At 40.2% G+C, this 12,219-nt stretch overlaps 2 protein-coding genes across 2 annotated transcripts in view; one reads left to right on the top strand and one right to left on the bottom strand.

Annotated features, from left to right (window-relative positions):
- Positions 1-12,219, top strand: part of nup133 (nucleoporin 133) — a 426,297-nt gene that overhangs the window by 359,096 nt on the left and 54,982 nt on the right. The window lies entirely within an intron of this gene.
- On the bottom strand, positions 943-3,762 carry LOC141000929 (small integral membrane protein 28). Its single transcript, XM_073471819.1, has 2 exons — positions 3,664-3,762; positions 943-1,365 (listed from the first exon to the last, which is right to left on the bottom strand). Exons 1-2 carry the CDS (start codon positions 3,760-3,762, stop codon positions 943-945), a joined length of 522 nt encoding a protein of 173 aa, XP_073327920.1.

Below are 12,219 nucleotides of genomic sequence, written 5' to 3' on the forward strand. Positions count from 1 at the left end.
TGTAAACTACTACTTGAGTTTATCTATTTTCTGCTGGTTTATACCTCCACTCTTCTAGTCTGGAGGTAAATATTGTACTTTTTACTCCACTCCTCAGATAAATACTCGATATCAGACCTGATAATCAGTTGATCCATAGAATAAACAGCTGTAGTGTTGTGAAAGTACTCAAAAGTCATACTTGAGTAGTAAAAGTAAAGATATCATGTTGAAATATTACTTTGGTTAAAGAGGAGGTCACCCATATGAATAGTAGTTGAGTAAAAGTCTTAAAGTATCTGATATTAAATGTACTTAAGTATCAAAAGTACAAGTAAAAGTCAATAATAAATATATTTACATGTCTGTTTATACTGTAAAGGTTTTTTCTAAAAGCAGACGGTCGATAAAATAAATGACTGTGCCACCTGTGTGACTGTTATCAAATACATGTAGTGGAGTAAAAGTACAATAGTTGCCCCTAAAATGAAGTAGAGAGGAGGAAGAAAGTAGCAGAATATGTAAATACTCGAGAAAGTACCTCAAAATTGTACTCAAGTACTTGAGAACATTTATTAAGACTTATACTCGAGTATTTTTACATTTTACCAAAGTAATGTTTTAACACAGTATCTTTACTTTTACTCAAGTACGACTTTTATCGTCTAATCAGTTTTTTTGTTTTATTTTAATCATAGAAAGTATTAATAATATAATTACACAAAAATTGTGTCCAAGCAATTCGAGATTTTTCTGAGTAAAGACATCAGAACTTGTCACGATCGTCCGCCGTCTCCTCGACTGTGAAAAACCAAAACTATGAGCTAAAACAGGCTTAAAAGACCCATAGAGCTGCTGAGTTGACTGGTAATTAAATACGTTTCATTTAGAGACAATAAAGTTATGAAAACACCAAATATTGGAGTTTTAAAAGTCTTTGTACGCTGCAGCATCGTCGCCTCGTCACACATATCGGCCGCTGGACTTGAGCTCCGGACACAGTTTGGCCTCCAGGTCTTCAATCTTTATCGACTCGGTGTCTTTGGAGCTGGAGAGGCTGGCGGCCCGGGTGATCTTGGTGAGCGTTTCCTCGTAGGGGGGAGGCAGGTAGACCATGACGAAGACCCCGTCCGACCCGTCCGAGCTGGTGCTGGTGTGGCGCTCTGCGTTCCTGGTCAGGGAGGAGAGGAACTCGGCGCTGCTCTCTGCGTCCTGGAGGTCCAGAGCGATGATGTCGGCCAGGCTCAGTTTGCTGCGGGAACACCGATGGTAGATGAAACCGGCCAGGAGAGCCAGAAGGAGGACGGAGACGACCGGGAGGACGACGTAGACCACCAGCTCCGACTTTCTGTCCTCTCCCAGGTCCAACTCATTCGGGTTGTGGCCCTGGAGATCAACAAGAAGACTGGATGTCAAGAAATATCTTCCAATGTTTTAAAAAAAGGGGCATAGTAAGAGTCGAACCATTCAACTCTTTTCTGACACCAGATGGTGCGGAGATATTTGTAAGGCTCGATTATCAACCAGACCTCCAGAAGTCACAGAAGTCCTTAGAAGAAGGACGAGGAGGAGGAGGAGGAGATGAAGAAGAAGGAGAAGGTGGAGGAGGAGAAGAAGAAGTTCAGTGTCGTCTAAAAGTTGGCAGAGACGTTGAGATGACCCTTTTGGATATGTTTTTGCTCAGTGGGTCAAAACCTGGAGCCTACATTACCCACAATGCAACTTAGCCACTGTGTGACATCACTGGAGGCAACTTATCAGATCACACGCAGCTTCCTCTGGAATGCAGACGTACTCTCCAACACCTGTAAACAAACTTTGACGTGGAAAATTGGCGGAGGTACCCTTTAATAATGTTTTTCTCCCGTTTAATTTTGCTCTCTGGATGTTTTCTTTAAAGATTTTTTGGGTTTCCTCTGTGAGAACGAAGCTGTAAATCTGCAGCGCTGCTCATCATCACGCATTACAAGTCTGTGTTTGATCCAGACAAGTCGGGTGATCCAGCTGTGACAGGACAACATGTGGCTGTGCTGCTTACATCTGCTCGCTGTCCCAAATTCCCCCTTGCCTCAGTTTTTCTAGCAATTAGTTAATGCTGCCTGGATGACCCAGCACCCTGCAGACTCTGGTCCTCTGCAGGACTGAACAGTTTTTAATTCTCAATCTGTCTGAGTGTGACTTAGCTGCTCTCAGTAAGTGTTGTTATCCTGAAAGTCTGAGACTTTACATCAGGCTGAAGGGAAGCGTCCAGCTCTCAATCTGCTCTGCATCTCCTCTTCAGCTTCTGTTTGATAATAATAAAAATCATAAGTTAGCAGCAACACAAAAACGACAATCCTGTGCCGTTACGAACAGGCCTCATCATAAATGTTCAGAAGTTAGAGGCCTTAAAGCACAACCTCTCACCTTTGTCAGGCTCAGTTTGTCAAAGAAATTACTTTTCTACTCTGTTTTTTTAAAGAGGGAGCGAATACTTGAAAACTGCAGAGAGCAAAGTTTTAAAAACAAGTTCATGGCACCGAAGCCACAGACCACAGATCATTTGTAGCCTCAGATCATTTGCATCCCTCAGTGATAGAAGAAGTGTTTAAATCACTTACTGAAGCGAAACCATCAATATTAAAGGAACAGTTCACCTAAAAATGTAAACTTCAGTCATCATCTCCTCCCTCCATGCTGATGAAAGTCAGGTGAAGTCTCGTAGTCCACAGAACATTTCTGGAGCTTCACAGTAAAACAGAGTTGCAGCGTTCTGCTAAACACCTGAAGCAGCTGGAGACTTGATTTAAAATGACCATAAAATGGGTCCATAAATTGATTTAAATAGACGTTATGTTCACCCTCGATGCACGGTCGAGCTCGTGAACCCCCTTCAGACGTGGTGCACACTTTCAGCTGACAGCTTTGAAAAAAGTTTGTTAATAACATCTTTTTAAATCAGTTTGGGATCCCGGTGGCTTCTGGAGAGTTGGATTACAGCAGACGGAGCCATCAAGATTTTTTTTCTGATGTTTTTTCCGTTTTAAAACAAGTCTCCAGCTACTTCAGTTGTAGTTGAAGACTTCAGTTGAAGCTCCAGAAATGTTTTGTGAACTACGAAACTTCACCTGACTTTCCATCAGCATGGAGGGAGGAGATGAGATCTTCACACCTGGGTGAACTTTTCCTTTAACAAGAAACATAAAAACAATACAGAGAGCCACAATTAAAGGTGCTTTTTATAAGAAAAGTAGATTTTTGGGTCTCATTCCCAACCTGTCAAAGACTGACGCTTTGGGATGGAGGGTCAGGATGGTCACCGCCCCAAAGCGTCGTTGGTAACAAGACTCACAAATCTTTTCTTACAAATATCACCTTTAGGAAAATAAAAACAGCTTAAAAACAGCAGCAGCAGCTTGTCTGTGACTGATCCCTCTGTGGAAAATACACTCTGAAGTCATTTTAGGTTGTTGTTAAGACACAGAAGTCTCTGAATTTATCAGATATTTAAGCTAAAATTCAGCAAAAATAAATAGAAAATGATTTCATGTAATGTAGCTTTAAAAATGAGTATCTTGGGTTTTTAAATGTTTCACTTAAAACCAGCTTCAACTCAAGAAACATTGTGAAAAGACACTTTTGTCCTGTAGTTTTAGATTTCAGGTAAATGTCAATGATGAGATTTACACTGCTGACTCTACACACCTGCTTCTCCAGTGTTGGAGGTGACCCTGTCACCCAGTCGTACGACCCCCTGCCCGCAGGTCCAAACCTCATCCAGCTGCTCTCCAGTAGCACCCGCATGATGTGTGTGGAGGTGGTGGTGGTGGTGGAGGTGGTGGTGGAGGTGGTGGTGGATGGACGGGTGGAGAAATGTGTGTTTGTAGAGTAAATAGACGGTGATCAACTAAAGCATCCAGTTGTTGTCGTCCAGTGGCGTAAAAACAGAGCAGAGAGCAGGGAGGGGATGGTTACTGGTTGTTGGGGGGGGGGGGGGGGAGGGTGGTGGTGCTGGGAGTGGAGGTTCTGATGGGCGGGGTGGTGCCCGGTGGAGGGCCTGATGGGCGGAGCCGCCGGCTAAGCAGCTGCTCACATGCCGACACATGCAGCAGCAGAGCAACAGGATTCAGGCCAATGATGGGATTTAGATCCGCCCTATATCATAAAGACAGTGTGTGTGTGTGTGTGTGTGTGTGTGTGTGTGTGTGTGTGTGTATGTGTGTGGATCCAGTTTGTGTGCCAGTAAAGCTCGGCGACAGAAAAAGGCGGGACTCCTCTTCAGATCAGATCTCCGGCACGTGGAACAAACTTGAGGAAGAACACAATGACTGTAAAATGAGACAGCTGTTATCTGTGTGTGTGTGTGTGTGTGTGTGTGTGTGTGTGTGTGTGTGTGTGTGTGTGTGTGTGTGTGTGTGTGTGTGGTGTGTGTGACTACAACACTACAAGACTTCACTACTTACTGGTGCACGGATACCTGAACCTTCCTGACAAAGTTTCAGTGTTATTTGTTTTACTGACCGATCATTTCAGTTGTTGTATAAAGTGTTGGGTAGTTTAATAAGAAAACATCACATATTTTATAAACTCTTCACATGTTTTTTGTGTAAAATAGTACAATAATTCGCTCCATTGATCTTCAAATGTGTCCATTACTTGAGTAAATGTACTTAGTTACACTCCACCACGAGTCTTTGCCTTCTGTTCTCTGCAGAGGCTCCAGGTTTAGGTGAACATGAACCTGTGAGGTCTGCACAGCTGCACGAGAAGAAGCTGATGTGTCAAACATCTGCTGGGCCGAGTGTGTGTGTGTGTGTGTGTGTGTGTGCGTGCAGCCTCTTTACATTAATCCTCATTGAAATATTGCAAGAGAGAGAAAATACCTGCAAACGCTTTTTTTGATTAAATTTCTATAGGATGGATTAAACACGAGATTTACGTGCACGTTTCCGTCTGTATGGAAGGTCCGTTACCATTAGTGACGGGCTGACCTGTTTACAATCACCAGAACTGATTGATTACAATCAGGAGGAACCACTTAACCATCTGTTTGGAAACAGCAGTGAGTGAAAATACTATTTTAATATTCTTTCACTAATATCTCTCCATCTATCACTGGACCACCTTTCCTTAAAGATCTAATAATTAATAATATTAATAATATCATCAGTTATTGCACGCTGACATCAGCATCAGCAGTTTTAAGCCTTTTTCAGACGTCTCACAGAAATGTAAGAGACCTGATGAAGTCTCTTAGTGTCGCTGAATTAAGCTGCGGCTCGATTTTTCAACCCAGATTTACACATCATCAAAATCTTCACTCACTCTGGTTTAAATCCTCGACACGCCTTCAATCAAGGGATTTAAAGAAGCTATCAGGCTCTGATGATGAGGATGAGTGTAACGACTCGGCTGCACACACACACACACACACACACACACACACACACACACACACACACACACAGCTACACAAAGTAAAAACTGTAGTGTATAAGCAGAACTTGTCGGGATAAACATTGATCAGAGGTCTCGGTCCAGGCAGACGTTAGCGCAACTGCCTCCATGGCTAACTGAGCAAATTAGCGAACAATAACCAGTGTTGGGGGTAATTTAGCCGTTAGAGTACTCAGATTACTTTTTTGTTGTAACGAGTAATGAAACTTGTTAGTTCTGCAATTCAAGTAATCTGTTATTTAGTTAGTTTTTCATAAAAGTAATCTGTTGCTGTCTTTTCCTTTTGTTACCACAAAAATCTAATAAAATCTCTGAAACATTTGTAGCTAGCTTATTCAGTGTAGCGAGATGACAGAGAGGACAGCAAAAAGACAAGAACAACATCACGGTGAAATGTGCCTGGAGGATAAGTGTTTGTCATCTGCAAAGAGTTTGACTTCAAATTTGAAGAAGCCACACACCGGTGGCGAGGCCGACTGAGATACCGGCTGCGGATGACGGTAGAGTCAACACATTCAAATGTTTGTGTACAGTTGGCTACACGCTGTCTGGACAATATAACCAACATGTGCAACGAGTCGCAAAAAGGTTTTACTGTGATTTTTGGTAACTCTAAGGTGTTTCTCAATAGATAACACAGTAACGTAATAAGTTGCTTTTTAATCTAAATTTAATGAGTAGAGAGGTTTAAAAAGATAAAATTAGACAAGACATGAAGACTACTTTTAAAAGTAACGTTACCCAACACCGACAATGAGAGCAGCAGTTGATTACCTTTGAATCCTGGCCATGTTTTACACACTACACCTTTAAAGTTACAAAGACAGAAGTACAAGACGTATCATGTGTCCATCAAGTGTCATAAATTGGAGGAAAAATAATTCTCAGTTCTTCCTAAAGGCTCCTCTGTGTTGAGAGCAACCCAATCAGCAGAGTAAATGTTAGCTGAGTGTGTTACTGCAAAAACCACAGATGAGTTAAAACTTCTTCATGTTGCAGTTTTACATTTGCTTAGGTTGAGTTTTTTTTTTATCACAATGCTGAGCTTTTGCTGTGGTTAGGTTTAGGCACAAAAAACAGCTGGTTAGGGTCGGGAGACATCATGGTTTAGCTTAAAATACCTGTTTTGTTCGCCAAAGAAACGGCAGCAGATGGTCCAACTTCCTGTGAAAAAATAGCTGGAAATCTCAACCTGCCTTGTTGGCTTGTAATAACACCTCCTCACCACCATCTCCTCCAGCTCCCGATGTGAAAGTCAGCTTATAAGTGTGTAATATGGCCGTGATCTGCCACTGATTGGTACATGTGTCGACCTTGGAGGTATCTATGGTTTGCAGAAACATTAACTCCAGACATTATATCCTGGAGACTGGGCCAGTTAGGAAAAATGTTTAAGTTAGAGCGAAAAGCTTTTCTTTAAAACCTTATTTATCTCTAATTATATGGACACGGCTGCTCTCTGCTTCTGTCAGGACCGAGTTGTCTGTGATTTCAATCAATGAAGGTTTAATCTGAGCTCCCCGACATTCAGCAGATGGAATAACTGTGCAGATGGATTATTGCTGCAGCAGGAACAGTTTTCTGTCTGATTAATGAAAAAAAATAAATGTTCTACTCGATTACGCTGAGGTCACAGATAAACTGCCTCCCATCACTCTGCAGACAGCGGCAGTGATTAGCCTGTCTGGGTTGAGCTGTTTGGTTTCTGACCTCCAATAAACTGAGTCATCAGAACCAGAATCAGAAATACTTTATTGATCCCTGAGAGGGAAATAGGTACGTTACAGTCGCTCCTTCTAGAAAAGAAATATCTCACCGTAGAGAGGTTTAAAGAGATAAAATTAGAGAAGACATGAAGACATCAGAGTAACAATACAAATAACGAACAACACGAGTAACGAACAATATAAACAACTGTGGTACTTTTTATGTTTTGCTTTTTTTAACATCGTATAAAAGATATTTATAATTATAGGGTTGTATCCAGGGAGGATGTAATTTTTATTGCATTAATATCTACACTCTTGTTTCATCAGCAACTGAATAAAACTATTGTTTCCTCAGAAAGGTTTTCAGCAACATCAACATCACAGGCCGGTTATTTACATCAAGACACAGTCGTGGAATATATTTAATCAATTTACTAATTTTAATTTTCTGCAAATGTATACATCTACACCACCACAATTCAGGGCAAATATTGTACTTTTTACTCCATGATAATTGAAGTTATACCTTTCAGATTCAGAAATAGAGACAAGAAGACACGAGAGTAAATACAAATAAAATACACGAATAGTTAAATATATATTGTAGCAGAGTACATACATTTTCTGTTAACTTTTACTTCTGCTACAATTATATGATCATTTAAGTTATACCTCGCAGATTTAGATAAATAATACAACAAAATAATCAACAAATAAATGTCTAAATATTATTGTTAGCTGTATCTAAAGTGATAAAAGTCACCTCACCACACTTTTATCAGCTGTAACGTTGCTGTGATGAACATATGAGTCATTGTGCTTGATGAGTACTTTTACTTTTGGTGCTGCAAATAAAGTTTGATGCTTATTGTTTTTGCACCTAAATCTAAGTAAAATCTTAAATGCAGGAGTATTTCTGCATTTTTACTTAAAGATATAATGTGAAACATTTCTGCATTAAGATGTTTTAGAACGACTCAAACTTTGTTATATATTTTGTTGAGTTTTGTTCTGACATTACCAGTGAAATCCACAAGTTTACTCAAGGTAACGGTGCGTTTTATTTGGTCGCCTGTCACTGTAACTTACGGAAGTGTTTAACAATTAAGACAACAACTCCCATGATGCCACGCTGCACGCCTTTTGTTTTCTTTTTGATTGAGTGGCAGAAACCAGTGGCAGAATTAGACACTGTGCGTTTAAATAAGAGCTGTTGTTGTGTTGTAGATTTATAGAAAACTTCTGCTGTTAGCGGGACCAAAATGTTGTTCTTAAAGGACCCATAGTTCAATATTTTCCATCCATTGTTTTACAGCATTCAGTATTTTATAAGACAATAGTGTTCTTCCAACTCTGCGGCAACAACTTGTGTTTGAAGGGATGCAGGATGCACATGACGACGGTCCGAGGTGAATTAACAAGCAGCACGAATGAAAAGAGTGACACCGACTCTGAACCACCACTTGTATTAAAATAAACAACATTTTGGTCCTTCGTCAGGTCAAAATGGATCTAATTTTTTTTAGTTTCCTTGACTGGCCATTCATACATTCATATATTTGTGTCTGTGGTTCTTTTAAGCGTTTCACCTTCAGGCTTTTTTCATGAAATCCATTTATTTGTTTGTAATCACTGTGATTACCGCGTTGTTCCTCCCAAACCTCCAGTCAATGTCATTGTTCTGTTAATTTAACAAATAGCCTCCAGTGCATCGGCCCTTCTGCTGCAGGGGTCCAGATGTTCATGACGATGCTGATCAAAGACATGTCTGCATCCAGCTGTGAGGTTCAACATCTGTCTGGAATCGCCCCAGCGGGACGCTCGGTGCTCGGGGGGCAGCGGGTGGGATTTGTCCCTGCAGGATTACTGGCCCCGGCGTGCAGACGGCGGCTGTAATTACTCCTCACGTGGCGAGCAGAGATCTGAGGACCGGGTCCGAGCGCACAGAGGTGGAGAGGAGGATCATGGGTAAAGTGAGACCTGTCATGACAGCACTGATGGTACGCTGAGTAATCCCTCTGCCCTGCATGACATCACATTTCTATTTAATTCTGTGTGACTGAAGACTGAAACTGTGAATCAAAAATAATTAAATAAAATAAAGAAAAAGCTCAATAAAGTTTACCTTTACCTTTGTTATAATTAACGCTCGATGACACTAAATGATGATTAAAATGACAGTACCCTCAGAATGCATAAAAACTTAAAAAGAAAATACAGAAATAAATAATTTTGCAGAAATAGAATGGGGAAAAATGACAGAATGACAATACATAGATAAATATGAAAAAATAATAAACTAATACATAAAATGGAAAATTGAATAGAAAAAGGAAATAAATATAAAAGGGAATTTATAAATTAAGCAAATTAAAATCAATTAAAGTCACATTTTCTAAATGAATGAACGCCTCTGTTTATTTATTTTTACATTATATTATTGTGGTGCATTTAATGGCACATTAGTTTGTTTATTGACTAATTTATCTATTTGTGATTTATTTGTGATTTTGGCAGCATTAGTCCTCCACATCTGTCAGACAACAGTAACATTTGACTCTTTAGCGCTGCTGAAAGAAGAACACAGACTCTGTTTTGCCTCGTGGCCTCTCATGAATAAAACAACATGTGGCCGCCTGTCATGTTTCAGATGTTTGTGAGACGTCTCCCCTCTTAGATTCTCACGTGGTTCAATTTTAAGTAACTTTCTGAGGCAAAACTCTCAGAGCAGAGTCTAGTGAAAACTCTAGACTCGAGAATAAAACAGATTTTTGTGGACCAGAACTTTTCTTTCCTTTTCTATTTAATCCCTTGACGGCCTGTCAGATTCATTAGGTGACCTTTGGAGGGGCCCGATCTCTGGGTTGGGGACCACACATCAGATTCTGCTCTGATCCGGAGCCGTTTACCGCCGGGAGGAGAGCTCAGAGATTACTTTTGTAACTTTTGGGATTAAAAAGTGGATTTATCTTCACTCCTGTTTCTCAGCCTGACTGCAGCAGAGATCCGGAGGTGACCTCCACTGTGGGGTATCTCTGTTCTGTAATGTCGACTGCTGACTGGAGCTGGAGGGGAAATGGACTTTACTTCATGAATGTAATGTGACAGAGAGGAGACAGAGAACCAGAACCAGAACCAGAGCCTCTGCTGAGTGCTGACTTCACTCAGAGTTGACCTGGGTTCAAACACACAGACACACTCACCCTCGGTGTGTGTCGTCTCTTGTCTTACGGCTAATGTACAGTAAAGTACTCTGGCTGTTACACGAGTAATGCGAATAAACACAAATATATGTATATTTGTACATACAGTACAGGTCCTGAGTACTATGCTGAGCTCAGAATGAGTCCAAATCTTATAAAAATCTGACTTTTCTTCCTGTTGGGAGCTGAAGGACACATGGAGAGATCTATGTGTTGCCTGTTGTCCTGCAGAGTGCTCGCAGGGCTGTTTTGATGATGATCCTGGGGTGAATATTGTTCGTGCGAGTGGTCGTCGCTCCTCTCTGACTCAGTAAAAGACTGCAGCTGTAATCCCATAAGAGGCTTTGCTTTTCACTCTGCTGAAGTTGGATGCTGTTGGCACGCTGGCACGATAAACATGCTTTGTCACAGCAGCTCAGGATGAAACGACAGCAACTGGACAACAGAGACGCATCACATGCAGCCGGACTGTTCTGTTAAATGAACTGGAGTCAACACACTTTATAATCGGGCCACATTTTCCCAAATTACACAAACTATTTTTATGTTTTATTGCTTCTTCTTAGAGTCCGTCAGCCTGATAATGAAACTGAAATGACATCTTGCTTCAATTCATATTTGAACCAGAACAAATCAGAAGTGTGAGTGACAATTCAAATGCACTGTTGTCAAGAAGGAACCAAATATATTTGAGTAAAAGTAAAGATATTGCATTAAAATATTACTTTGGTAAAAGTACTTGAGTAGAAATCTCAAAGTATTTGATTCTAAATGTACTTGAGTATCAAAAGTACAAGTAAAAGTAAATCATATGCACATATTTACTGTAAACTGTCTGGTGACGGATTATTGAAATGATCATGTCTGATATTAATCGTTCCTCTGATTATCAAATGTGACGGCTGATGAAATAGATTAATTAAAAAAATGTGCTGCTTTGTCTTGATGCAGCATGTAATCTGCAAGGTAACTAGTTACTTTAGTTATCACAGACATGCAGGAGCAAAACATCCAGAAAATAGAAATACTGAAGTACAAAAACCTCAGAAATGTACTTATGTAGTTGTTTTACTGTAACTAATAACTGTCTGTAGGTTCAGTTTAATATTGTATCTGTTGGGTGAAATCATGTTTAATGTTTGTTTTTAACCACAAGGGTTTTAAGACGACATGAAAAGTTTAGATATAAACAGGATTCATAAAATGTGAAACAGATAAAAGATAAACGTGTTTTATTTGTTACAGATGTCAAAATAAAGAAGGTGTCCTGTCAGGATGTGGACTGTAGGTGGCGACAAACACCAGCGTCCATTTTGAGATGATTCACCTGTGCAGAGGGGGGTTAACGAAACCGGAAATTGAAGAATGTTGACTTCACAATAAAAGCTTCTGTACACATGTGAGAATATACACTAATTGAATTGATTGCATTTACTCAGTTGACCTTTTAGAGAGGAGCCAACAAAAGAACTAAAGTTGGGATGTACGAAATACATTTTATTTAAGTTTTACAGCTTTTTAAAGTCTTCAATTCAGGAAAATACAAAAGTCAAAAGTGAATGAAATCAGTCAGAGATGCTCACAAGAGGCAGCGAAGCCCCACGATCCTCCGATTCCTTTTTATACTTCATTTACAAAGAAAAGGTCTCAAGTTCATCTTCGTGACAGAGGGTAAAATCTCATTCTTGTTGCAACACACTGTGTTTTGTACAGGTGTTAAAACCACAACACGTGCACAGTGAGTGAAATACGTTGACCTACAACAGTTTCAGTTCAGCTCATTGAGTGAGAAGCTGTCTCACATCCTTCTTTTGAGAAGATGTTGTCAGAGCAGTGAGGAGCCAAAAGGTCACGTCCTTATTTTGACATCTGGTTAAATTACATTCATCTTA

This window comes from Pagrus major, chromosome 1, assembly GCF_040436345.1.
Source record: "Pagrus major chromosome 1, Pma_NU_1.0".
NCBI lineage: Eukaryota > Metazoa > Chordata > Actinopteri > Spariformes > Sparidae > Pagrus > Pagrus major.